The sequence below is a fragment of the Corvus brachyrhynchos genome, unplaced genomic scaffold (assembly GCF_000691975.1).
Source record: "Corvus brachyrhynchos isolate BGI_N302 unplaced genomic scaffold, ASM69197v1 scaffold101, whole genome shotgun sequence".
Classification (NCBI taxonomy): domain Eukaryota; kingdom Metazoa; phylum Chordata; class Aves; order Passeriformes; family Corvidae; genus Corvus; species Corvus brachyrhynchos.
In genome coordinates this window covers 8,175,393-8,203,301 of record NW_008237239.1, presented here as the reverse complement: position 1 = coordinate 8,203,301, position 27,909 = coordinate 8,175,393, and the positions used below count along the sequence as shown (strand labels likewise).

The 27,909-nt window shown below is 36.1% G+C and overlaps 1 protein-coding gene across 3 annotated transcripts in view; it reads right to left on the bottom strand.

The window, feature by feature from the left end:
- Nucleotides 1–27,909, bottom strand: part of DPYD (dihydropyrimidine dehydrogenase) — a 348,239-nt gene that overhangs the window by 215,293 nt on the left and 105,037 nt on the right. For 2 of the 3 annotated variants that reach the window (XM_017729847.1, XM_017729848.1), the window contains 3 exons: nucleotides 21,315–21,511; nucleotides 17,345–17,426; nucleotides 14,071–14,158 (listed from right to left, as the gene is read on the bottom strand). In XM_017729847.1, the coding sequence (XP_017585336.1) occupies nucleotides 14,071–14,158; nucleotides 17,345–17,426; nucleotides 21,315–21,511 (367 nt within the window). Of the gene's footprint in view, nucleotides 1–14,070; nucleotides 14,159–17,344; nucleotides 17,427–21,314; nucleotides 21,512–25,686; nucleotides 27,014–27,909 lie in introns of those variants that run through there. The other variant, XM_017729849.1, reaches the window with a different exon arrangement.

Sequence of the window (27,909 nt, the reverse complement as noted above, 5' to 3'; positions counted from 1 at the left end):
AGCTTAATTCAGAAGCTGCAAGTAATCACTAAACAAAACAGTGAAAAAGGACATTAAAAGATGCATTAACCAAAGGTGGACTATCATTTTCTTGTACAATTGGTGGACAACAAGGGAAGGGGAAAAACCATGCTTGGCTTTCTGCATACTTTTTACAAAAGAAGCCACCAAATAGGCCTGCACCAGATCTGACTTCTTCCATGCCTCATAGCTTATAGACTTAGCTGCCTGACCAAAGAATCTGGATCCAGATTCTTCAGTTCAGAATCCTTCAGTGCAGAAATCACATTAACAATGCTTTTGACTGCTTTTGCTTCTGAAGTTTCAATTTGGCTGCTAGACTAAATTATTGCAATATCCATGTAGCATCACTATAAATTCTGGTTATCTACTTCTTTAGCTTTGATTGGTTTGGGTTTTGGGGTTTTTTCCTCTCTCCCTCTGTAGATATACATGGGTCAGGAGCCTGAGAGTGCTCAGTTAGTATCCAGCTGTTGATTCATATGTTCTCTAGGCCAATACCTGCTGCAGAGGTACTACCAAGACCACATAGTTGGCAAGTTGCTCTAACTCCACTCAGTTCATAGGTTGAAAGGTCACTCCTTTAATGTAGTCAGTTTGTGGCTTACACATTGAAGAGAGCGAGTTGCTGTCACTGCTGGAGCTCTGTTTTATGAAATCCAGCAACGGTAAAACGAGATGCCCTCCACCTTCATAACAGTTTTAACTGCCTAGTACACATTAGAAAAGTAACTTCTCGGGCCTGGTGACAGGATGAGCCAACCCCTCCATGAACAATAGAAACTTCTAACCCAAAGCTATGACATTACTAAAGGACCCTAAAGAATTGGCTGGAAGCACGGTCCGAAGCCAAGATTACTTTTCTTTCTATTTCAGATATAATATGAAAAAATAATTGAAGATAAAGATGTTTTTTTCTACTCTTTAACTCCCACTATAACAGACCCCTGTAAGATCAAAACAAGACGAAGAACAGATCAAATGCTATGAATAGAATCTAACAAAAAAGATCTTAAACAAAATTTTTGATAAAAAATTTTGATCCTAAGTAACTAAATACTATGTTTTTGCCATTCCATACCGAATTGCACAGACAAATAAGTGTGAATTTAGGTTCTAGGGACATTGCAGTGCATTATCCAATTTTACCAAAAATTGGCACACCTTTAAGACCTTTATCAGGTTATACTTTCTTTACACAACATAAAAACATGTATTTTTTTGATTTGTTTATACACATATAAATAATCAGTGATGAATCCCAAGAAGAAAAATATTTCAGCTTTCTACTGAATTCAACAGAACAGAAAAGTAAGAAAGTGGATAAGATATGTACACGTAACAGGTGTAGATTTATGGAACAGCATATATCAGAATTTCCAAACATTACCCACTACAGGGAAGTGTTCCACAGTCACTGACCCAGCATAAGAGGACAAACTGGGAGAGCAGACTACATTTCCACTGTCCCACCTTTCCTATTTCCAAAACTAGAGAAAAGGCACTTTTCTCTAATCCTGGAGTCAGAGCACTCTAGCTTGTCTGAACACACCCTGCAGTTTGATAGAGGTGAGTCAGCACCGTCACCAGCTCTCCGTGCTCCCAGCTCCACGGCAGCTCTGAACAGAACCGAGGGATGCCACCAGATCGACAGCCACGAACATGCAGCACAGAATAAGGTCACGTTATAAACCGAGGGCAGGCTAAAAGACTACCCAGCAACTACAAGACTAAATTGCAACTACACAAAAGTAAAACCTCCATCCACAAGTCACTGCTCATTTTCAAACACACAGCTTGAGCAGGGAGATGAGAATCAGACTTGTTCATAGACGGATATACAGCAAATTTAACCAACTTTAATGACCCTACCTTTTAATGACACTACAAATGCATTAATTTTCCTTATTTCAATGCTAAAACTGCATCAGTACATTTTTTCACTCCTATTATATTGCTAAGAGAATTCTTTCTGTTCACATATACAGTTGGAACAGCTGTGTATAATGCCAAATGCAAAAATTTAAGGGATGTTCCAGCATATTAAGTTTAACCCTCATTTCTGTCTCAATGATAGATGCAAGAATTCCAACTAGGTTGATTTTATGAGCCAGTTAAATGATTTGTATTCACACCAACATTAAAAATCCCCAAAGTGACAAAGTGTACTTGAACAAAAATACCCTGCTTGTGACATATCCTTTACAAGTAATGTGTTTTCATTTTTCACATGTTGCATCTCATTTATTTTATTCAGGCACACATAGTTGAATCTACAAGATACAGTGAGCTTCCAATACCTTTGAAATAATAAATCATTTCTTACAGATGTTTTCACCCAGTGCAAGTCTGCTGCTCATTAATCAAACATTATCAGTATCTATCACTGCCCAGTGCTAAACAGGAAAGGCACCTCATTTTGAGTTTTGACTTTTATTCACTGGTTAGTCCCTGACCCTTCTACTACTGCATGCTTATTAGAAACACCTACTGCATGGCAGATCCTACTACATGGAGTTTTAGAATGGGTGTTATACAAGCAGAAGTACTTTTTCATTAAGAACCAAAGGAAACAAAGTCAGGCTGCTCTTCAAATTGGCAACACAAATGCAATCAAATTGTCTTCAAAGCTCTTTTCCAACATCTAAGTAAAACATAACCATGTAAGCAAACTATTTCTGGTCTAGATCTTTTCACATTTGAAATGTTGAAATAAATATATATTAGGCACTACACAAGATACATTTCATTTTTGATAAATTTTTAAAATTTCATTTCAGAAAACAGTATGTATGACACAATACATCCTTACCAGCATAATCCTGCAGGGGAAAATCTAAAGAAAATGGTTCAATGTGAGTAAGAAGTTATCTAATAAAAAATTTCAACTTCCTTGTGATCATTGATATATTGCTGGATGCATGCCAATAATGCAAAATAAAATCTGCATTATTTCATCTGCTCTGTTGGTTGCCACACATCTTTTTCAAAATGCTGGAATAGAAATGAAATTGGGTGTGCCACACAAATTGCAAGTGCTTAGGAATGAAGATTTCTGTAGCTTCAAGAAACAGCCTGAACATTTGCCAGCAAGAACACAGTATGGATTCTCCACAGCCTTTTACAGTACTGAGCACTTTCAGTCCTTTTAGTGCTACATTTCACTATTCCAATATGATATTAGAGAAGAATGAACTTGGCCAGGACACCAGTAGCCAGAGCCCAAAAGTCTCACCCTCAGCAGACCACCACACTGCTTCCTTCCAGTGATCTCTTGTGGTGTGCATGATTTATGTTTTTGTTATTAACAAAGTGAAAAATTAAAGACAATGAGAGCGCTTCAGGTAAAAAACAACTACCATCTCCTGCCACAGTGGCAATTCACTCAACTCTCCTTTAACTAAACATTTTGCTTGCATTTTCTACATCTTTCTGAATGAACACTGAACACCACACTGTATCTAGGATTATTCACCCTCCAAGGCTGATTAAACATATTCCATTCTTGGCAGGTCTACAGAAGTGACTGAGCTACGATGTGTATTTTCTATGCCTCAATACAATAAAGGGCACATTCAGCACATGCAAAGGCCCATATTTGCACTTGAAAAATAAGAAACCAACTTGTCAATGTAGAGGTTGTATTAAGACTCTTATGTCTCTACAACTTAAAAAGTGCTAAGATTTCAGAATTTCCTTTACTTAGTTTTGTTGGGATTTCCAGAAAAAGCTGGGCACAAAGAAGGCATAGACTGTAACAATTCAGGGTGATTTCTTCAGATTTTATCTACTGTGGGAAGGAATTTTTTTTTTAATACAAATTAACAAAAAGCCTTTTTATCAAGCAGCTACTACAGAAAGAAAACAGGCATGAACTTTATCCCAGAGATTAGTACAGACACCAGAACCAAGCACCTTACACTTCATGCACATAATGGTCACTCTATCTCCTCTAACTGCAAATTTCTTTCTGCAAGAGACTTCATTCAGTCAAGAACTCAAACTTTGAATGTAAGGAGACAAGCAATATAAAAATGGAAACAGTGCCTATTTGGTCACCCAAGTATGTAAAGTCTTTTTGAGAGCATTTTTTAATTTTGTTTTGAAGTGACTGTTATCAAACTTGGTAAAGTTTAACAAAACATAAATATTTCCAGATCACAGAATATTCTGAGGTGGAAGGGACCACATGGATCATCAAGTCCAACTCTTAAGTGAATGACCCATAAAGGGATTCAACCCACAAACGTGGTGTTATTACCACCATGTTCTGACCAACTGAGTTAATCTCCGGGTCATAAACTTCTCCCAGATAAAAATTTGGCCATCATTTTTCATTTAAAGCAGATTTGTGCTGGGTCATAATAGAAGCATGAAGTCTGTTTATCAACAAACAGAAATGCAATCATGTCTAACTGACTCAGATACTGAAGTAATGAATTGTGCTATTTCCAATGTCTAACTACAAAACACTATACAATCTATAAAATTAGAATAACTGTTTCCTTTGGAAGATAGGTCTGTTCTCATTTAAAAAATCCAACTTATTAGAGAAAAAGCTATAAATACTGTATTATTTAGAAATTATTTTTAATAATGGTTAATAATCTAATTTCACTTTAAATAACAATAAGGTGCTGACATTCCACTATCCACTAAAGTGTTAGAATCTATTTAAATATATGCATCACATCCAAATAAATAATTATCCATTATCAATGATGGCAAATAAACAATCATTTCTAACACAAACAATCCTATGAAATCTGAGTGAGTTACACCATCTTCTATTACATAAATGAAACAGTAACCAATAAAACCTTGACAACTCTTATAAATGTAGTAATACACTGCAAGTTTCTATTTGGTGACTAGCATTTCAATAGAGTGGCATTATTAACATTAAGGATTAATTGGCTGAAATCTGCTGATCTTTAAATTCTTATTATTCTTCCTTTTTCTTCCCATGAAACTGATCACCAAAGATCATTTGAGAGAATATTAAGCTATCATACTAGCTTTTTGAATGCATTTTCACTTTCTCTATTGGTTCATATTCCACTCAGTACATTTTTAGCACAAAATAATGAACAATAACCAAAGGGTTTCCAAAAAAACAGTGTCAAGGACAACATTTGGAAAACAATTTCCTGTTAGATAAACATGTAATTTGTATTAGCATTATCCAAACACTCTAAGTACTTAATGTGCTTATTTCTTTTAGTCTTGTAAACAATTTTTTATAAAGACAATTTGCAGTAAATTTAGCATTAACACACTGAAAACACTAATAGTAAAAGCACACCTTGTGACAACACCAAGTGTAAATTCTGAATATAGTTTGATAGTCTTCTGTGTGCATTTTATAGTATCTATGTGACTTTATGCACAAGGAATGACAAAGCTGATCTCAAGTCTATAGGAGACACCAATATATTTCATGAACCCAGAGAAGTATCTGCATACCTGTTAGCCTTTCATTTTGTCTTCATAAATATATGTATTTACACAGTTATTTTAAATTTCATACTAAAAGCAACCATATGAGTGGCCTATGTGAAAAGTATAGATAAGAATACTAAAAAAAGAATTTTCAAGTATCATGACAATAGCAAGTGGTTCAAAAGCCTGCATAATCTGAATGTATTCAAAATCAGAGACACAGCAGCACAAACATTTACATAGCTTAGTTAAAGATTACCTATTATAGTGAACATGTAAAATTTTTTTCTCAGGTATTTGTTCCCTTTAAAAATGTCCATGGCATTAAAACTAAAGAAGGGTAGGGGATGTGCCTTCCCATGATGATGGACGCTACTGTATTGGACAACAACCTTACAAATGCTTCTGGAAGAGGAAAGCTTTTCAATTAATGTGTTGAGCTTGAAGGGAGGAGTGAGGGATTCCCTCGGGCACACATTGCAGGCCATTACAGGACTCAGAAGGCCCTCAGACTAGAAATCCCACCCAGAAACACAATCACTAATGAGTGTGCTCCAAGTTAAAGGAAGAACCAAAACTGGTCTCAAGCACCCCCAGGGTTTTCTCCGGAAATGAGGTAACTGCCTTTCATTATATCAAACTGTTCCTAAATCAACAAAGGCCTGACTACTGAGCAATGATGGAAAAGGAAGCAGATGACTGAGAAGCACAAGACAACCACTGCATCAGATGGAGGCCTGGAGCCCTGCCCATGCCCAGCCGTGGCTTCTGAGGCACCACTCTCATGAAGTAGAGAAATGGCAGAGCAAGAAGATCTCCTAAAGCAACCCTTGAAGTCCTTCAACATGTACTACAAATCCACAGCACAAATCCAGTTTTCTTAGCTTTGTCAATTCAATTCAACAAGGAGATACACCCCTTGTTGAGTGGCCAGTGAAAGGAACATGAATTCAGGAACATTATATTTATGAGACATAAATGTGACAGGAAGACTGCTTAAAACTTTATTCATCAACACAAAAAATTGCTTGCCATCTTCTCACCAATAACTGGCACTGAGATTTTGATACTCTGTGCATAATCTCTTAAAAAAAATTAAATGCAACAAGCCTAGGTTTTTAATCAGTGTTTTATGTTTTGAAAACAAGATGAAGGAAAGTAAGGAATTTATAAAAATATTATTTAGATTTTTTTATTCTGTCAGTCCTCCTATAGTATTAAGTAGAACAATATTTCAAAGAGTGATTGCATTAAACACATATGGGACCACATACAGTTTTCTTACAAAAAAAAGAGAGCTCAGCTAAAGTAAATTACATGGATCAACTCACAAACTGCACTTTAGTAGGTTGTTCATTCTGTGTCTGAATATTAATGCCGAAGTAAAAAGATGGCAGCATAATAAATATTGGTTCATCTAAAGGATAAAGGTAACTGAGTCAGGGATTGAACTTTTGGAAACAACATGCAAGTAAGCAAAGCTCCTTTCTTTAGTTGTAAAGCATTCAAGTAACATCAAATATGAGAATACACTATATAAGATCACCATTTTGTTCAGTGGGGTTTTTTTATACACCTCAAGCACAAAAATGCTTAAAAATATATGCTTGAATAAGAAAAAGTGCTAAATAATGTTAGATTACATAATCTGCTAAGATATTAAAAAATTAACTGCTCTTAAAAAAATAGGAACCAAATTAATTTTGCCATTATATTTAGATGAGCATTTCTTCAGGCACATTCTCCAGCATCATGGAAAGAGACAGGAGAGTGTTTTGTAAAACATATGCAAGAGAGATTGTTATGCTAAGTAGTTTTGGTAGGAAAGATAAGTAAGTAAGAGCACAAAAATCTGTGTAATTTACAAGTCAATATCATAAGGCTGCCCAAGGGCAGATTATTAGTATTTTTTGAAAGTGTCCTAAGACTATTAATAATAAATAAGCTGTTTCGTGAATCTCTGCCTAGTGCTTCCGATGTGTATCTAGGAATATTCCACCAATATCCAGAGCAGTACTGAGAACTAAAGAGCTGAAATAACAGCTTACTACAAATGCCAATAGTAGGAAAAAATGTCTCAAGCATTAAAATTCTTGGATTTATGTACATGGTTGGTCTACAGGAAAGATGCTGCATCGGGAATAATAGCAAGTTCAAATTCCTGCTATAGTATGTAAGAACAGGGTCTTTTCACAGAGCTCCTTTTCTAATATAAGTACTTGGTTTTTAATAACAATGCTTTTTAGATTAAAGAGTAGCAGAAGATAATAAAATAAGGACTAACAAGTTTTGTATTAGAACCAACTGATTGTATAATTCATTCAGAATATTATTCACATGAGACACGAAACAAGAAATGTAGTGTTAAAGAAGGATGCATTTATTCTCCAAGCTGTGAGCCATGAGCTAAGGCTCTCCAGCAGGCAGAGTATAAAGAACTCCTATACTTGACTGCACAGACTTGTGCAGACCTTCTTCCTTGGGACTTCATCTCATGCAGCTGCAGTTCAATGTGCAGTTTTGATCCTGTTTTGTACTAAGTGCAAACACATCTATCACTGGCCTTCTCATGGAATCTTTATTTTAAAAACAACGTTTTTAAAATTTAGTTTTAAGATTAGTACTGTAAGGCAATTGTGAAATATTTTGAACTGGTTTTACCCAGATACTGCCACTGCTCTTCATCTCTGCTGTTCTTCAGACTGTTCAAAGTACTCTGACTGACTTCATGACTCATCTTGATTATTTCATTCCCATTATTTCTAATACCAAAGGCTCACAACTTTTTGCAGATACATGAATTTGAGTATGTTGGTTTGCAACAATAAAATATAATTTCAAGTGTTTTTCCTGGTTCCGTAGCCTTTAATATCTTTGACTGTATATAGATACCAATGCTTAAAAGGCCATTGTCACCATTTAAAATCCTTGGTGAAAAGCACTTACTTCGCAAGATTCTGAAACACTGATCTCCCTCGTCTACAGGGGGCAATGAAAAAAACCCAGAAACTAAGCCAGGCACACATTTATTTTGAGTATCTAGCTGATCATGTTTCCAACGACATCATTCTTTCCTGCACTACCTTCCAAAGTATTATTTTTCTCCCTTATTTGTTGTCTTTTATCTGCCTGTCTCTAGGCTTTGGCTTCCTTGCAGCAAAACCTATACTACCTATAAAGTGTCAAAATATTTATGAAATTATAAAGTAATACAAAACAATACCAAAAAACAATACTCCAACAATAGAGCTGGTGATCCTAAGAGCCTAGGGCTGCACAATGCCTGTCCTAAAGCTCTATCTTTAACCAAGGTGCAGTGCCATTTACATGACTTGCTGCATTACCACAGAGGTAAACAGCTCTTCATGAAGGGGCCTAACAGCCTCCCACAACATTTGGGAACATCACAAACACCAAGAAACACAAATCAATTCTGAAAAGCAACCAACTAACAGATAAATTCTGGATATGTTTTCAAATGACTCTGCTTCTAAACTCCTCCTTTGGAGAAGGTAAGTGAAATCACAAGTGAAAAGAAAAAGAAAACTCAGAAATACAAGGTAAATCACAACCAGAGAAGCAAGCAAATAAATGTCTGTTCACAACCTGAAATGAGAACTATTTTGAACATGACATATCTCCTCCATAAATGTCTGTGCCTGGCCATGGGCCTACGGGCCCCATATGCAGATTTCATGTCCTCCAAATTTAGTTTATGAATCAGGAGTACGATGCACAATTTTTTCCTATAGCACAAGCAAAATGAACATCTGTTCACTTTTTGCCACGTAGGTTTATATCTGTGTGGGTGGGTGTGAACAGAGCTCTTGATGTGTAATAGTCCTCCCATCTGCACACCAGGTGGCACTGCATAGTTAATCAGAAGATAATAACAGGCATGAGGAGATTACTTACTTTTTGGGGAAGAGAGAGTAAATCAATCTCACAGAGTTTTTTTTTAAAACAAGGTACATTAATGCTTGCAGTTTTAATTTTTTTTTTTTTTTTGGTGTGTAATTTCACTCCAATCAATGACATGATCTGATTATATCATTGTTTGAATGCTATGTTAATTAACTATGAATGACTGCAATTACGACAAAGGTTCTTGCCACAAGGGATTTCATTTATTTTTTTTCTTTTTTTTAATGTACATTTTTAACCCTTGCAAGCAGAATATACTATTTAGAGCACATTTAAGCAACAATCTGCTTAGATTTACTCAGTACACTCATCTAACCCACCATTTCACAGTATTTAATAGACCTCTGTATACCCATATACAGTAAAACGAACTTTACAGCAATTCAGCGTCAGAAGATGGAGGAAGAAACAACAACCTTCACTACTCAATGAGAAGTTAAGTACAAAATTAGCTAGTGCTGCAAGTTTAACTTTAGTGTTTGTAGGTTTAAAGTGTCTAAGCAATTTCTGGGAATAAGGGCTTTGGATTTTTGTAAAAAGTTAACTAAATAAAACAATATTTGAGGATCTATTTTTATCTGATATCCATCTAAGGAGAATGTAAATGTTCCATAGAACACTCATATTATGATAAAATATTACAGAATAAGGATAGAGGTTTGTGTAAAAGTCTGCAGAAAATATGTTTATGGTGATAGCATTTTTATGTAGTCGTTTGAATGTCACGTGAAAAATGTCCTTAAATACTTTGAATATTTAGTTCATTCATTTTTATTCAATTAAGTAGTTCTATAAAGAAACTGTTTTGCATTTTCTCTTTCAAAAAGAATATACAATGCTTTGTGGAGTCTTAAAAGACAGAACCACAGAATCATGTTTTCCAAAGAATACAGCTGAACTTCTAGAAGGATGAGTAATAAAAGCCTGGTATCTCTGCATTTGCTCTGATAGCCATGAGAGACACACACACACAGGAAGAGACACAGGAACACAAAGCATTCAGACTGCTCTGTTCCCCATAGGATACCCTTGCCTGCCTTACTCTGCTGTCTCTGAGGACCATGTGCTCTCTCCTCTAGCCCCACACCCCTTCATTGATTTCTCCTTTTGCTCTCAGCATGCTTATTCTCTGTTGCCCTGAGACTCTATGGTGTTTACAGAAGGCAGAAACTGATGCAAGATTTTTTTCTTTAAAAGCAAAATTTTCAAACTGATTTGTCAGTTCAGGCACAAATTCTTCACAAACCCTTCTTATCAAAAAGCAGAGCTGATTCAAGGTAGAGTACATTGAGTAATCTTTCAAATCAGGACAGGATGGGATTTTTTTCTATGCTTACTTTTACAGATTGGTTTTAAAACTTTGAATGTTTAATTGGGCGATTTAATTCCTATTCATTAATGTTTATGAGTAGCAAACCCAAAAGTTTTGTAACTGGAAGAGAATTAGAATTCTAAGATAAAAATTTTAAGGACTCTAATTCTTCATCTCTAATTCTTAATTAGCATTTTTAATTGCCCAATGAAATAAGACTAAGTTTAGAAATTGCAGCTACCTAAATGACAATTAAAAAAAGAACTAGAAAAACACAGTAGAGACTCCAAGAATATTGTTAATCCCATTGTTTAGCTGCTACCTTTTTGACCTATAATAATTATCATGCATGCTATTGTCTATCATTACTTTCAATGTAAAAAACTGAGAATCGTGGACTACCCTCTAATACTTAACGTTAGCTGTAATCTGAAATTGTGACTGCTGGAGAAAACCAGATGCATGGTGTATCTCTTACATTGCCATTGCCCAGCTGGATCCTTACTGTTTATCCAGGAAACTATGAAAGTTTTTCCTAGTTCAACATATGTCTTCATAACCCCAAATTCCACATCAGTATTCACAGCCTAATTGGGAAAGGTAAGATGGAGGTAAGGTGTGACTCAAACTGAGCCCCCAGAGGCTGTCAAAGGTTGGTGACACATACTGGCCACCTGTTTGTTTCCAAGGCTAGAACAAGGTACTATTCTCAACTTTGAAACAGTGACTAAATGCACCAGACCTACTGGGTGGAGAGCATCTTTCCCCTTAAGATAAACCAGCACAGCCTCAATGCCTCAGTAAGCAAAGAATTGAAGTGAAGCATCCTTTTTTATTATTATTCAATTCAAATAAGTCTATTAAACTGTATCCTTTTGTGAACTTCTTAGGAATTCTTTACCTCTCATGTCAGAAACACAGCAAATAGCTGATTAGAGCACACTTTTAACCTGTCCAAACAGCTCTTACAAAAAGCCTTTGCTATTCTTTTTTCTTCAATATGGTCACTTGCTAGAATGCTCAGACTTCAGTCACCTACGTTTTAGCATCGATAGAACCTGCAGTGGAGGGCACTTCCCTACTGCACACAATTTTCCCACCAGCAATAGATTTTCCCTGATGCATAACCGTGTGAAAAATAGTTTTCAACGTTCTCTTCGCAACTCCACCTGCCCTCAGGTAGCTGGTTACTTACAAGTGCTCTTCCGTTTCATGAATCACACATGGACTTTTATACAATCCCAACTGATAAAATCTCAAGTTCCATCTCATTTGCAAGACTAAAGGGTGTGCTTTTCAAAAACCACATTGCTGTGAAAAAGTCCTCTCACACTGTACTCTCGTCCCATCAGGGATTTCATTTTTTTTTACACACTCATTTACTTTTTCTTTTTTCCACTAACAGGGAAAATTGAAAACTACCACATTTATTTTCCATCAAGGTACAAATTCATTCAGAAGCAAATTACAACAAAAAATAAATCTTCTGTTTTATGTAAGTAGCTCTATAATTATTTTACCCCTATGATTCAGGGTAATGTTCAAATGTGATGTTTCATTGAATATGTTTGTTCAGTAGGCAAAGAACACAAAAAGAAATGCAGTTCAGACTCATTATGGAAAAGCGGCTGTTGCTGAGAGCTTATAAATGCTGTATTGCATTAATATAGTTAACTCCATAAATATGCAACCCCTTGGCATGTCCTCTCCCTCTCACTACCAGTATGCAAGGCCACATTACTGTCCAGTGTCTTACACAGTACCGCAAAAGTGAGATGACAGGCAGACAAGGGGGTACAGAGAGGGACCAACTTCATCATAAATTCAAGGAAGCTTCTAATAACAAAACTTTGTAGGTACACATAATCCTTCATTAGCATTTATACCCTCTGTTTCCTAGTACAATCAATGAACACATGCTTTACAGGAGAATTATGCTTCAGATACCATCTCTTGTTTATTAAAATTCTGGCTGTGTCCCTTTACCTAGCATCTATATGGCAAAATGTTGTCTGGATATATAGATCTATATATAGATTTATGTCTAACCAAAATATATTTTATATTAGAATACCTTTATTAAGGTCAGAAAATAAACATACATACATAAACCAAACACCATTTCTATGTGAAGTGCTCAGTGGTCATTTTTGCTGACACTAAACTGAACTGTTATCCTAAGATTCTGAGTCAGAAGTGCAGAGGAACGATGCTGATGTTAAAAAAATTACTGAGAATTTTTTCCTAAGTGCTAGACTCACAGAAAACAAATGCTTATGAATTAATTCCTCATTGGTGAGATTTTGCTATGCAGTTTGAAAGACACAGATGAAAACAATGAAAAATAGAAGTCACACCATTTGCCTTGTATACAATAACATCAAAATATGATACATCAGAATTCCTATACATGGAAGTTCTCTAACAATGTGAGGATTTAGGATTACATAAATCACAACACTCTGTGCTATCATTACACAACAGAATAGACCTGCAAAGCTTATTATACTGCATAACCAGATGGTAAACAACAGTTGTCGTTGTACTAAGAATTACATCTCTGTAATCAATAATAGGAAGGAGGAACAGTTGGACAACTTGTTTCCTATTATGTTCACTTAGGCAACGTCTAGATCAATAAAGAGCATTAAGCCTCATACCAACTGTAGACAATGCCTGCTCAACATGCCTATCATATGGCAGCAATGGGTCCAGCTGCACTTCAAAATACTTTTAAATGGATAACAATTCTAATCTAACATTAAAAAGAAGCAATGATGCAAACAGCAGAGAGGTACAGGACTTCTCTAGTACATGAGAGAAGACAGACGTATGATGCCAGTTTCAGTATAAGTCAAAATCAGCTTATTTTGTTAACCCACTCCGTAAGTACTTTTCACTACAGCCTATCTGAAGGATGTTACACATTTTATATGGATGAAAGAAAAAAAGCAACCAAGCATGATATCATTGGCTTACATATAGACTCAGTAATTGTGTGGGTGTAGTAAGCTGTGCGCAAAAATTGAAAACTAAACTTGTGTATCGCTCCAGGCCAATATGGCAATTAATTACAAGCAAACTTGTAGTTCATCCATTTTTAACTATTTAAGCAAACAATAAATCAACCCATTCAGCTACATTCACATCTTACTTAAAGATCTAAAATATAAATGTGAAAATTTTAATAACTGTCTTAAGGCCACTAGCTGTAGCTTCCTGATCTTATAATTTTTCTTATATCCCATACTTCCATAATTCATCAAATTAAAGCTTTCTCCCATCATGCTATTAACAAACATACAGGTTCCAGTTTATTCCAGTCCTTCAATTTCAACAGGACAAAACATGGGACTGTGAGCTCTTCTTACCTATTCCAATAAAGACTGCTTTATAGCCATCTTCCTTCAGGGTACGGAGTGTCATTCCATCCACTGCAAGGCCTTTCCTAAAAATGATCTGAAAGAATTAAAAATTGTTTGGTTTCAATGTGACAACTTGAAAATAATTTCTATCCTTCTATTTCTATGTCTTGCATACAGGCACCTCACAGGATCATCTAGTGAGCAAACAAAGCAAATTGTTTTTCCCCAAACCAGGCTTTAAAGGCCAGATTGCTCTGACTTAAGCAAGTGGCACAAACTACAAATGGGTAAAAAAGTACCTTCAGATCATCTTCAGATGGGAACCACCACAGCCTAGCTTGGTTTCTGCTGTAAGCTAAAAGGTCTAAAGCAAACTAAACAAACAGATAACGCCTGTCTATGGAACAAAATACTGAAGTAGAGCTGAAAATAGCAGTTTTCTACTGTGAGTAAATATCTGTATTCCGTGCTGACTACAAAAGGCTGTAGTTTCACCCATGCAAAAACCTGAATACAAGAAACATGTCGTGGAAGCAAGAACCTCCTTTAGGGAATATGCACTGAACAGATAGCCAGCACGCCAACCAAAACCCAATCAGTTTATGTTACTGCACAAACATTAGTGAAACTATGACATGACACTATTCTGAAGAGAAAACCAAGCAATGCTCTCTGCACAGTATCAGGTACTTGGCAGGCCGCTAGATGTGCAGAATGCAATGCCAGTAAACAAGGAAGGATTGTATTGCTTTTTGCTGCATACTCAGAGCTCACAGCCCAACTTCTGAGATCACTATCTAGAACTCCTGTATGCCAAAAAAACCTTCAGTGATGCCAGTGGTGCTTTTGTGAATTCAGAAAACCTGCCTGCAAAAGACAGAATACTCTTCGCAAATTACAGCGTGCCCTACTCAATTGTAACAAAGCAGCCCATTCTGCACGGTAAACTAACAGAGGTTTTCAAAATTACGAATGACATAAGTTTTGATTTAGGCTTGCAATTGTTAATTCTAATTTAGACAAGCAACAATGCCCACAGTGCAGTGATAGGTGTTCATTTATTGAAAGAAATAACTCATAGCAATCAAAACACACTTATAATCTACACTTGTTTCTGTTCAATTAGTTTTTACTTTCAGAAGCAAAAGCTGAAGTTTATTTCCAGAGCCATGCTCCACCACCAATCCTGCTCTGAGCAGCCACTGCACAGGCTGAGCACCTAGAGTAGTTGTAAGAGTGTAAGGGACGGGGAATAGTGTTTGCTGTGTGTTCAGGCAACCAGCGATGGCAGTCCCTGTGCAGAGGTCATGCAGCTGGATATACACACACCTTTTGTTCACCACTCCTAACCCCAAGGCCTTTGAGCACATAAAGTGTGTGTGATTCCTCTTCTGATATTTCATACTTCTTGACATAGGTATGTGTGTTTTTATCTCTGCATCTTAGACTCTCTGAACTTGAATGATTTCCCCCAGGTTTTTTATATCACTTGTGATTTTACTTTACAAAATGCAATGCTGTTGTGTAAGCTCTCTACTTTGTGATCTTAACAGTTTAGCCTTCAAGCCACTGTGTATCTTGTTTGTTATTCAATCTGCCTGTATTTCATTTAATATACTTTTCAGGTTGGTGGGGAAAAAAAGGCAGAGGTAAAATACCATTTACACTACTTAAAACACTGACTTTCTTTGTCTTTGGATATTTAGTACAAATTTTATCTGAGGTGAAGAAGCCATGTACTGTTGCAATCCTTAGAACAATACAGACTCCATCCTCACCTGCAACAAAAGATATTCCAGAAATTGTCATTACATTTTTTTTATCCTGTTGTGTACATACGTTATGAAAACCTAATGAAGGAATTTAAACAGCAATACTATTTTATGTGAGGATTCATAATACATCTAGGGCCTAGCTCTGCAATCCTTATTCAGCTGACTAATTCTTACTAATTTCAGTGGAATTACTTGAATAAACAGCACTACTGAGCATTTACTCAACACAGTACCTTCCACCATTCGAAATGCTTTAAGTAAACACCAGAAAATATTTCCAGCTTAGAGAGGTATAAAGCTAAGGTACTTATTTAACCAGCTTGCCAAAGGGTCAATTGCAAACCAATGGCAGAGCTTTGAAGCAAATTTACATTGAGATTCTCTGCTGCACTCCAGAACTGCAGAGGACCTGCAGGTCAAGATGACATGGTGGTTCCATCAGTCCATTCTGGAGACCCTGTCATAACACAAAGCCCTGGGAACTGAGATTGGCAGAGGATTCTCAGGAGTCTGTGCCCAGCAGTTTTGTCTAAAGTTGTCTCAGTGCTCTGTTTAACCCCATCCCTAACTAAACCTCCATTCTGTAATTTTTTTCAAGGGTTTCAAAGGGAACTTTAAAGTAGAAAAACAGACCTGTAGCACTTAAAACCTTATCTTGCATCTTACCAGCATTTTTATAAAACCTGGGCAGAACAATGTTCTCACTCAGGTCTTGTGACAACTGCCTACTGCTTTTATAATATGAATCAACATGAAAGATTCCAAGAAGAATTTCTTGCTTCACTGAAGGTTTTAGTAACGTATTAAAAATAAAGTATCCCTCCTGTTACTCAAAAATTTGATCTAGTGATACATTCTAAGTTTGTAACTTCTATTACAATGTGCAGCAATTGTAAAAACTATCTAAATCTTCAGCTCAAGTCCTAAATTAACAATAAATTGCTGTTCCCATTATCTATAAACAACACATATTTATTTAACAGAATAATGCATAACTATTGCTTTCCAAGAAGTTGAATAGACTGTTATTGTTTATAACAGATGATCATGTTAACACTTTAATTTGATGCATTTTATTACAAAATTAACTTGGATGCAAGACTGTATGATAAACCATAAAGAAAAAAAAATCAGGGAGAAGGAACAAAAGAAGTATCAAATATGAATGGTTTAAGTAGTGCCAAACTTGATTAAAAAAAAATCAAATCATTCCAATAGCTACACTGAACCCCTAAAGCAATTTAGGAATTTGTTTCTTACAGACAATTAATCACATGCAGGCATGCCAGATGAGAACTATTGATTGCCCTTTTCCAAACTAGTGGCATTCAGACAGGAGACAGACAAATGCCCTGAGCAAGAGGAAGCATCTTCCTGCCTCTGTCTAGCATAGCTTTTAATCGTTCTTTACTAATGTGCATGACATTTTGCTGTTAATCTTTGGCAGAGTTCTTGTTCTTTTTTTTTCTTTGAGCTATACATAGGCAGGATATATTTTTCATTACCTTCACTCCAAGATCCTTCATAAGCTCGGCTTCAAAATTCACTACATCATACGGCAATCGGAACTGGGGGATTTCAGACATACTAAAATAAATAAAAATGCTTGTGAAATACCCATAACTATCAGGAAAAGAGGATTTTTAAATTTGTTTTTTATTATTATCATTATTAGCTAAAATACTTATAACACACCTTAGCTAAAATACTTATAACACACCTTAGTTAATTTTGACATATGTGAATGGGAATGTGCTGAAATGTGACTCTTGACTTTTTTTAATTGTTAGAGTGACAAAAAAGCTTTATTCATCCAATGCTAAAAATATAGGTCAGGAAGGCAGTACCTTCAACACTGCCCACACCTGTAGGTAACTATTTAACATATATTATGTTTGAGTTCTAAAGGACTTCAGCTCCATTCCTTTTGTTCACCAGAATATTTAACACTAAACTTAAGATATTTATTTAAAAAAGGACCTCATGGCTACTAAAAGCAAAGTGACATAGCAATCTTTGATTAAGCTATCCAATAAGAGAGAATCAAATTTCCCATACAATTTTTTAAAGTGTTACATATGCTATTTTGAGCTATGAGCTATTAAAACTGTACCCACCTCCATTTCTACTTCATAAATTTTTTATGATTTTTCAGGATGGACAAACACTATCAGCTGTTGATTTCATGTCTGCTTTTTGACTTAATGTGTATTAACTGGCATTTTTTCCTCCTGGGGAAGATTAGGAATGACATCTTCAAGTTCCCAGAATCACAAAAGGGGAAAACTGCAGTGCCAATATAGGATCTCAGTTTATATCTACTCTTACAGATCTAATAAATATATATTTATCTCCAATGAAATGAAATCTATATATGCCAGTTCAAAATCTCTACTGTAAAACATGTTGCAGATAAACACAGTGAAGTTATATTTTAGATACTTTTGTTCAATGAAGATAAAAACCTAAATATGCAGAAAAGTAAAGGCTTCTCCCCAGATACTTCTAAGCTTCAAACGGTCTAATCTGTTCTCAAATTAATGAATCTGTAATATCCATAACAAAGCACTGGCACAGAGATTCACTGCAGCTTATTTTACATATTGATATTGACCACACCATCTTTAGCATCTAACTTTAACAGGCCAGAAGAGTTTTATTTGTTTTAAGTTGCATCAACTTTAATTATATTGATAAGAAACTGGTGTTCTTCCTTATTTCTAATACTGCCCTTTTTACACCTTTCTTGACCAGTGTACAATGAGAAGTGTTGTAAATATCAGATATAATGAAAGTGTCAATACAACTTTCACAGGTCATGCTAAATAAAGGTGTCTGAGGCAGAAACCAATGTATCAACATGATTCTGCAACAGAGATTCAATAAAGAAATCTAATCAAAAAAGGAAAGTGCTATTTTCCAAGCCACCTATGTATTTGTTGGAGGCCTGTCATTTCCACAACAGGCTCCCAGAACAGTACTGGTTGTGTTACATCACTGTCAGAATCTGCAAACACTTTTTTGCTCTCATTAAACATTTACTTACTCTGATGCTGTGAGGTATACCCACATGCATGCACATTAACTATGAAAAGAGGCTTTTTATGAAAGTCAACTGATACATCAATAATTCTGAAACAATTTCTTTCAGCAGCAGAAGATGCTTTCTGACTCTGCAATGGAGAGACAGAGGGGGAAAAGAAAATGGGGCAGAGATGGAGGAGGGATGCAGTGGATACAAAGTGTCCCACAAATTCACCTCTACCTCAAATCTGACCCAAGCCAGAGGTGCTTGGACAGGTGCCTGGCATTTCTCAGCAACCTCAAATTACTGTTGCTCCAGGGGCAGCTCTTGGTACATTGTAAAGCAGTGCCAGAGGTAGGAGTACAAGTAGTAAAGCTTGTTCATGGTCTCTAAGCAAGAGCATGGTGTGCTCGTGCCTACTCTACTATAGAGCATAAATTTTACACAACTGGTGAAATGTAGGAAAACCTGCCCATAACTATGAAAAATCCAGACGCGTTCAGAGAAGCACAGATTTATGTTACATTTAAATATCCGACCACAGGAACTGCAATCACTAGGCACCTTTCCAGTGTCACAATATTATGAAAATTAGCTACGATGCAAAAAACATCCTAACTAAAAACAACTGGAAAAAACTTTAAGAAGGCACAAACATGACCATTATAAACAGCTGATTCCAAATACAAAATTGATTTGGTCTTCTTAGCAATTTGCAATAGTTTATGAAGCCTTGAAAACACACCCATCAATAACCCAAATTTGTTAAAAGATGTGCTGCAAAGACTTAGAAATGCAATAATGGATGATTGCTGCCACAGGCCAGCCCCCCTTCTGTTTCAAGATTAAAATAAGGAAAAAAGGAATTAATGCCCTTAAACCACACATGAACATTTCTACGGTGAATGGAAGTAAAATTTGACCTTGATTGAGATATGTTCTTTAAGACTCAGAAGAAAGAAATACATTTTAAAACACACTCCTCAACCATTAAGGATACTAACAGAACAGGCAAAACTCCATGTAAGGCTTTTTGCAATAAGAGAAACAGACAAAACATTATTTTAAATTCAACTTAAACCATGAAGAACTTAAGATCACACTGCTTCAAATACACGAGTACATATTAAGCAGCTGGACCATTGTACTATAAGCGCTGAAGGAAGTCCTGCTTTGTATTGCCAAGTCCAACCTGAGTCCAACCTGTTACCAAAAAAAGCCTTTTTGTTAAAAACCTCTTATTAATGCTGACTACTTTACAGCAACAAAACTGATTTTAATCTGGTATTTATGATAGCATGTGCTACTCAACAGGTGAATAGGTATTTCACATACTAAATTTGCAATCCTCTATGGTAACTAGTTCAAGTAAAACAGCTTCACAGTTAAATGCCTATGGATTAACACCTTGGTAATTAGGTAGAATAATTCTGAACCTCACTGGGAAAAATGCAAGTAATCAGTTCAACTTCTCCAGAATTGATTCACTTTCTTGCAGAGCACTGAATAAGTATTTGACATTATGACATTATGGATCAAATTCATTAACCGTGTCAACTCTATTGATTTCAGTGATGCTGCATTAAGAAATGTAAGTGCATCACCCTTCCTTCTCTCTGTTTCATTACATTTTGTATTTTTTAAACACAATCTGTGAATACATTTTGTACTCTTTCACATCTTACATTGTAGAACTTAATTTTGATTTTGAATGGCTTGGTATCCACTAGTCAGTGTCTGAATTATCTTATACACAGGGATTCCAAAAAACCTACTAGATTTGATCACAGCCATTGCTGCAGTGGCAAAAATTCATTTTCTAGTGTAGAGGACCGACACCATGCAAATATCAGCCAAGGGTTTACCACACAGGAACACTGCAAAGGTACCTTCCTTTATGTATTTGTAACTTTTTGAAGGTTGAGAATTGCAGGGGGTTTATTTCACCCATATTCTATGGTCTGCTAAAGCTGCACCCATGATCGTCACTGTCACCTTTATTTGCACAAGGTAGTCCAAGAAAGCATTCTAAACCTAAAATTCTCCATGAAATTAGTATCTCTCTAAAACTTTTGAATCATTCTTTCACTATGGCTACAGTTACTTAATTTTGTTTTAGAAGTTTTGGGTAAGGGAAAATGGTTCCTGACACCATTTTCTAATATGTTAATTTGGTAACAACAACTGCACCCTGAAATTTAACAGGTCATGTGAAAAGAATATAGGAGATAGCCAACAGATTTCCAGTTAAAGCTTGCCTGTAACTGTACCTCTCTTAATGTGAATGATCAATGATTTAAATAAAAAGTTACTTTTACAGATCTGAAATTTTCTACTCTCTTCCTCTGCTAAAAGTAGAGGGATCACATATAATATATGTATGTACAACAGTTCTTGCTATGTTTTCTACAATAACTGGAAACAGTGCTTTGTTATCATTGTTTTATTACCTTAAGCCCCCAAGGTACTCCTGCTTTTCAAATATGGTGATGTCTGAATAGCCCAATCGAGCCAAAAAGGTAGCGCAACTTAAGCTTGCAGGTCCCGCACCAAGAAGAGCTATCTTCGCCTGATACGCTTCAGGCATATCTTCTGGAGGAGGTAAGGAAGGGTTTCTGATCTGAGGAATATTCATGGCTTTGAAAACCTGAAAAGCAACACAATCAACAGGTTAAATACTTTACATACCCTCCTTACATTTTATTGTGAATGACATGATGGAAGCTTCTGCTAGTACTGTCACATAGCTGATATAGTATAGCAGATTGCATCGCAACATTATAGCATCCAAATGACACGATGTGTGCATTTGTGAGGGATGCTGTATTTGCAGGGTTTGGTCCTTTTACGGGTCTTTTTGTCTTAAAAATCTCTGAAGTCAGAGAAGTCAGTCTCTTTCGCTCCTGTAACTTTTACAGAGAAGACAGAGCCAGACTACCAGTAACAGAATAGGAATGCAAAGTCAGCCAGATGGCAGAGAATCTCTGCAATGCCAAAAAATTTCCCTGCAAACAAATTATTCTTACTAGTAGAAAAATACTTCCGCAAATAGTGCAAAGGACTATAGTGCCAGTAAAGGGGCTTTGCTTCGTCAAGAGACAACCTGCGTGATCCTAGAAAAATCACTTACAGCTTGAATTTCTAGAGGTGGTGGGTAACAAACTTTACGCAGGTTGGAAATGTTTTTTAGGAACCACCCTCAGCCTTCAGTGCTGTATTTTCATTGGCAATCCATGCTTTAGATGCCTCCTCTTAGATAACTTTTATAGGACTTTATTTTAGTTTCTTATCTATTTCATATCTTGTCCACTTTTTAATTGGGTTTCCAAAAACTGTAGACATACCTGAAAATTAGACTGTTCTCCCTATGCCTCAATTATTCATTCACCTGCCTAACGGTGATGATCTGCTCCAATCTGTCCTGACTATTTAAAATACTTTGGAACAGTCTCTGCCCACTGTAGTGCATTTCTACAGAACTCAACACAGTTGGCTGCTAACCTAGTTGTAATGTCACACAGTTTTTCAGATTTGCATTAAATCAGTTCTTTACTCAGGCATACAGGTAAGAGGTGAAGGCAGAAATATTCTGCATCCCCCAAGCTAGACTTCACTGTCCTCTGCACAGAGGAATTGAATCTCTATCTTGTATGAGCTACAAAAGGAAAGAATAGACTTACAGCCTTAGAGGCTACTAAATGTTAGAAGCATGGAAGAGCACAGAAAATCTTCTTTTTACTCGGACATTACAGGGAAAAATGTTTAATCCAAACAGTATATAATTGTAGCAGACAAAAGGATTCAAGAGTGCATTGCATGGGGATTCTCAGTCATATCACAAATACCCTCAATGCAGCATCTCAAAAACTACCAGGAGACCACACTGCTCCCCACCTATTGCAATGCAGAGCTGTGTTCCATAAGTACTAACTAGTCCTCTAAAATACATACACTGTCATTTGTCTTAATAAATATCATATTTAAACTATTTAACAAGCTTACCAACAGATTTTACTTTCCTTAGAATTCAAGAAGCAAAGGGTTTTCAAGTTAAACCTTGGCAATTCCACTCATGATTAGAATTTTTCATTTATATTTTGAATCAATGTTCATTTTCTTCATGTGCACTTGAGCACTCATGCTAGGTAAACCAATGATTAGTTCCTTCCCTCTCTAAAATTTCTGTGTCAAACTCCCCCAGTCTTTGTAAATTGACACAGCGGTTTAACAAACTGCATGAAGCAAGAGACAGATAATTGTTTTAAAGAAAGAATCATTTAAACCTGACAATTCATACAATATGGGAAAGTTTAATGTGGTTATTAATGGATTTCACAGGCTGAAAAGCTCACATTGTACTGTGAAACTAGACTATGATAACCAAAACGCAATGATATTTCTAAAATGTCTGCTTTGTTAGATTCATAAGAAAGTGCTTGAATTATACCAAATTTTAGTCTCATGTAGCTGTTTAAGAAGGCTATTCAGTAACAAAAATTATATAACTTGCATATTGTATGTGTATATTGAACACTCCGAATATGCATATGCTTAACAAATTTACTACTAAATTTACTTTATTGTTAACATAACTATTTTTATATGTATTATGGAATAGTCATACCCATCAAATAAATGTTACACTGAAGTTCCACACCACTGTAGTGCAGTGTTAAGCTTCAGAAACCAAGCACTCATGCAGAAAATCCTAGGAGTTCAGGCTGAATGGTCAACTTTAATTCTGCCTATTTGCAAACAGGGTGAAACTGTCTTTATGCAGCACAGCCAGCTTGTGTGGCAGTATCTTGCCATCTGGAATTCAGTGGCAGTTTTGCATATTAAGGCTGGCAGGGTAACTGTGTGAAAATAGCAAACTGCTTTAATGCATTTCAAAGGATTTTTACTCACCTAATGGTGAAGTTTCCCTATATTGTAATTCATTTAATTAAATATCACTGAATTCCTCTGTATAAATCCTTTGGTGGCCAGAGATGAGTAACTGGCAAGCATTCAGTGGCACATTACATGCAACTGTCCTTTCTGCTTCTAATCTCTTCAGACTGTGTTCAGGATGAAGGTAAAATTTAATACTATTACCCTTCTTTTCACTTTTCCTTCAACAATATGATTTCTTTTTTGTTTGGATGGAGTTTTTCCTTTGTTTTAGAGGGCTTTTTAACCAAGACCCATTCAGGAAAATGAGACCAAATGATGAATTTTAAAGCAGACTCTCAGTGAAAAGACTCAATCATCATCCTCATGTCTGCCTTTCCTTCTGGCTCTTTCTCATACACAGTCGAAAGAGATTAGATAGATTAATAATAGACATTAATAACATTAGGCATTTATTCTTCAACTTTTTATCAAATATGACGTAATTATCATTACTTCACTGTCTAGGGCCTATTCAAATTAAACCCACATTGATTCTGTCCACTTCTTATGCCTCATGTCCATTAGGGTCCTCCGACAGGATATCCCAGCTTATAAAACTTGGTACCCAAGTGAGATCCAATTCAACCAAACCAAAACAGCCAATCAATTCTGCTAAGTTCCAACAACTGAAAAAAAATATCTCTTGATTCACACATCTATAATATATTACCGTTTTCCTATTTGCATCACTTCAATGTGTAAAGGTGTGAGAGCACTTGCTCAATGCTCTCTACAGCATGATTCTCTATAGTAAGAAATCTAAGAGTTTGCTGTATTCTCTGATGTAAATAAAGCATCCTTTCACTGCAAAGGGGTTGGTTCATATTCCAAAACATTCACCAAAGAGCATAATCCAAAATATATAAAAATAACTCATAACACAAGTTTGTATCCAGGTTCCACAAGATGTTCCACTTAAGCAAACTACAGTGGTTTCAACAACTGATTCCAGTTTTAGTTTCCTGGAAAGTTTTAGCCAACTCATTTTAGCTGCTTTTCAGAATGCAGATAGGGAAAAGCTTATTGTTACCCTCATGTAATAAAATCCTGGTTCTTTTCTTCACTACACCACTCTTGTATTAGCATGTTTTGATGAAAAGTGGTGACATTTGGCAAAGAGTAGCAGGTGACTCAGAGAAATGTATTTTGCTAATCAGATGAAAATAATTTTATGGCATAGTAAGAATGAATTAAATGAGTCTAAAACATTTAAAACAGGTTATAAATTATATTTAGGATTTTTACCTCAAATTTCATGTAATTTAAATAAAGTAACCAATTTCAGTCAAAAGTGGCACAATGCTATGGTTTAGTTGACAAGGTGGTCTTCAGTCAAAGGTTGGACTTGATGATCTTGGAGATCTTTTCCGACATTTATGATTCTGTGATCCCTGGCAGTGTTCGAGGCCAGGCTGGATGGGTCTTTGAGCAACCTGGTCTAGTGGAAGGTGTCCTTGCCCCTAGCAGGGTAGATGGAACTGGATGATCTTTAAGCTCCCTTCCAATACAAGCCATTCTACTCTTCTATGATTGCTTAAAATTATTTTTGGACTATGACAAAAAAATTTATTAAACAAAACAGTAAATAGATTGAAAGCTTAATCTCAGTGTTAAAATGTAAAAAAACCCTTTGTCTGATCCTACAAAACCAGACTATCAAAACATACTTACTTTACATACAAGACATACACAGAAGGACATATTTCAGAAGGACAAACAGAAGGACAATTTAAGCTTTTAATAAAACAAATCATAACTAAATCCTTTCTATTCTTCAGGCATAATGCTTGGTCCCATGCTTAAAAAGCTCTAGAAATAAGTTTATCAGCCAGGTTTACAGTTAAATATCCTTCACTAAGGCGGTACAATACCAAACGGCTACTGACATAGACATTAGGATCTTGCTGGGATTTATTTTAGTGTGTAACATATCAGTGTACACTGAATTGTTATCAGATTTTACTAGTGCACAGACAGTAAAATACAGGCAATGAAATCAGGAACATTTAGGAACTGGTTTTATTAGTTTCACACTTTCCCACTGGTTTCCATGGATATTTATCTGTAGGCTGGTTTATATCAATATGGGGCAGTTGAATATTTAAAGAAGAAAATCATATTCTGCACACATTTTAATACAAAATGAAGCAAATTGCATGCACAGTAATCTTGTTGAAGTTGTCAAATTACATGATCACCCAATTAATTCCATTTAATTGCATATGATGTTACAAGAAGTGTTTTTTCCACAGACGTGCTAGTTACAAAACCTTGATTTTCCCTCCACAATTTAAGAGCTAAAGTTGCAATACTTCAAGTTTTTATGGAAGTGAGTGCTTACAAAACTAGGGCCTAAAACATCTTATTAAAGACTTCAAATCTCCATTATTATAGTTCAAAGATATCCCGTGGATCTAGGACATTGCAGAGTCCAAATCTCAACGTTTCATGAATCCCACCACTAAACAGACATAACAACATTCATGCAAATGACTTAAAAATTCAAAACTTATTTAATATCTGTAAAACATGCTGTAGAGAAGTTTATCTAACTTGCCCAAATATCAGCAATCTTTCAGCATTGGACTGAGAAATTAGAAGTCCCCAGATTCATCCCCTGAACTATTGTCTGAAGGGGGTGGTGTAGCTTTCTACAAACCTCAAATTTCATTTATTTTTATCATGGATTTCAACATGATTTAAAAGATAAAATTACCTAAAGATGTATTAAAATTAATACTGATAAATAAAGGGCTTTTTCTACTTGTCCTGCTGCCTCAGCTCCCCAGAACAATCCTCCTCTGCTGCTGCAGTACATGTATCCATGGCGGTGATTATGCCCAGGCTGGTATCTCAAGGCCATCCACTGCAGGAGTGGCAGCCCCATGAGAACCACCTTCTCCTCACCTACACTACAGACTGGTCAGAGCTGTCAATAAACAACTCAAAGAGGGACCCTAAGCCCAAGGGCACAGTGCACCACTCCATGGCAATCCCTCAGGGAAGACATTTCTTCCTTGACTGTGGTGGGCTGGGGGAGAAGGGAGGTTCAGCACTCAGGTTCCTAAGCAGAATGCTCCTTCCAGCACAGGTACTCTGCTGAGATGTCCCCAGGTGAGCAGCAGGTAAGCCCATACAATGCCTTTTTTAGGAAAAACACATATCAAATCTCCTTTTCCGATTTCTTTCTGCTGCAGCAGTAGTCAGAATGTATCTGCAAAGAGGAACAAATCACCAGAACTGTAGCTGGCACAAGAGCCCCAGTACTAAATGATCTAGTATTTATATCTAGTATGCTGAGATTAAAATAATACATTTTCTATTTAGCTTATGTTGCACCATTCAGAATGATTAAATAGAAACAGAAGAGAACCTTTAGATTCAATAAAGTCTATCCAAAAATGTAGTAATTTGAGAGTTTCCTACTAATACTACAGCAGATATTGTAACAGATCTTGCTTCCTTTTTACTACAAGCTTGCAAACTTGTACTTGAATAACCAGTGATTTTAGTTCATTTTGGGACTGGCAGCCATATACCTCAAGCTTGTGTGCATTGTCACTGCAATCTCAGTATATTTTCACTGAACTTGTGTTCAAAAAATGGATGTTTCCTGCTTCTGAAGAATTTGGGCAAAGGAGACAGATAAAGACATTAATATGATTTTGACCTGTGCAGTAGCAGGTGTAACCTGAGCTTGACACTCGTCATTTATAATAGTGAGCTTTTACTCCATGTTATTCTCTAGATGCAACAGTTACCATGGTAACTGCATCCCAGTATACACATTCTACATCACAAATACAAACGGATATTTCCTTTTTTCCACTTAAACATTTAATTGTCAAAATTCACATTTTTCCAGGCTGGATTACAATTCACTTTGAGAACGAGCCAAACATAGTTACAAAACTATATGAAAGGGCAGAAGGAAAATGCAGGTGGCATAAGGTGCCATTTTTTTTTTTTATTGTTCTACCGTATGCAAGACAAATATTTTACAATTAGGGAGCTTTATCTGCAGTAGGAACGGATGATCAGTCATTGTTCAGAAGCACAAACAGGCACACGTCATACCCATATATTTTCCATTTTAAATCCACATTCCTG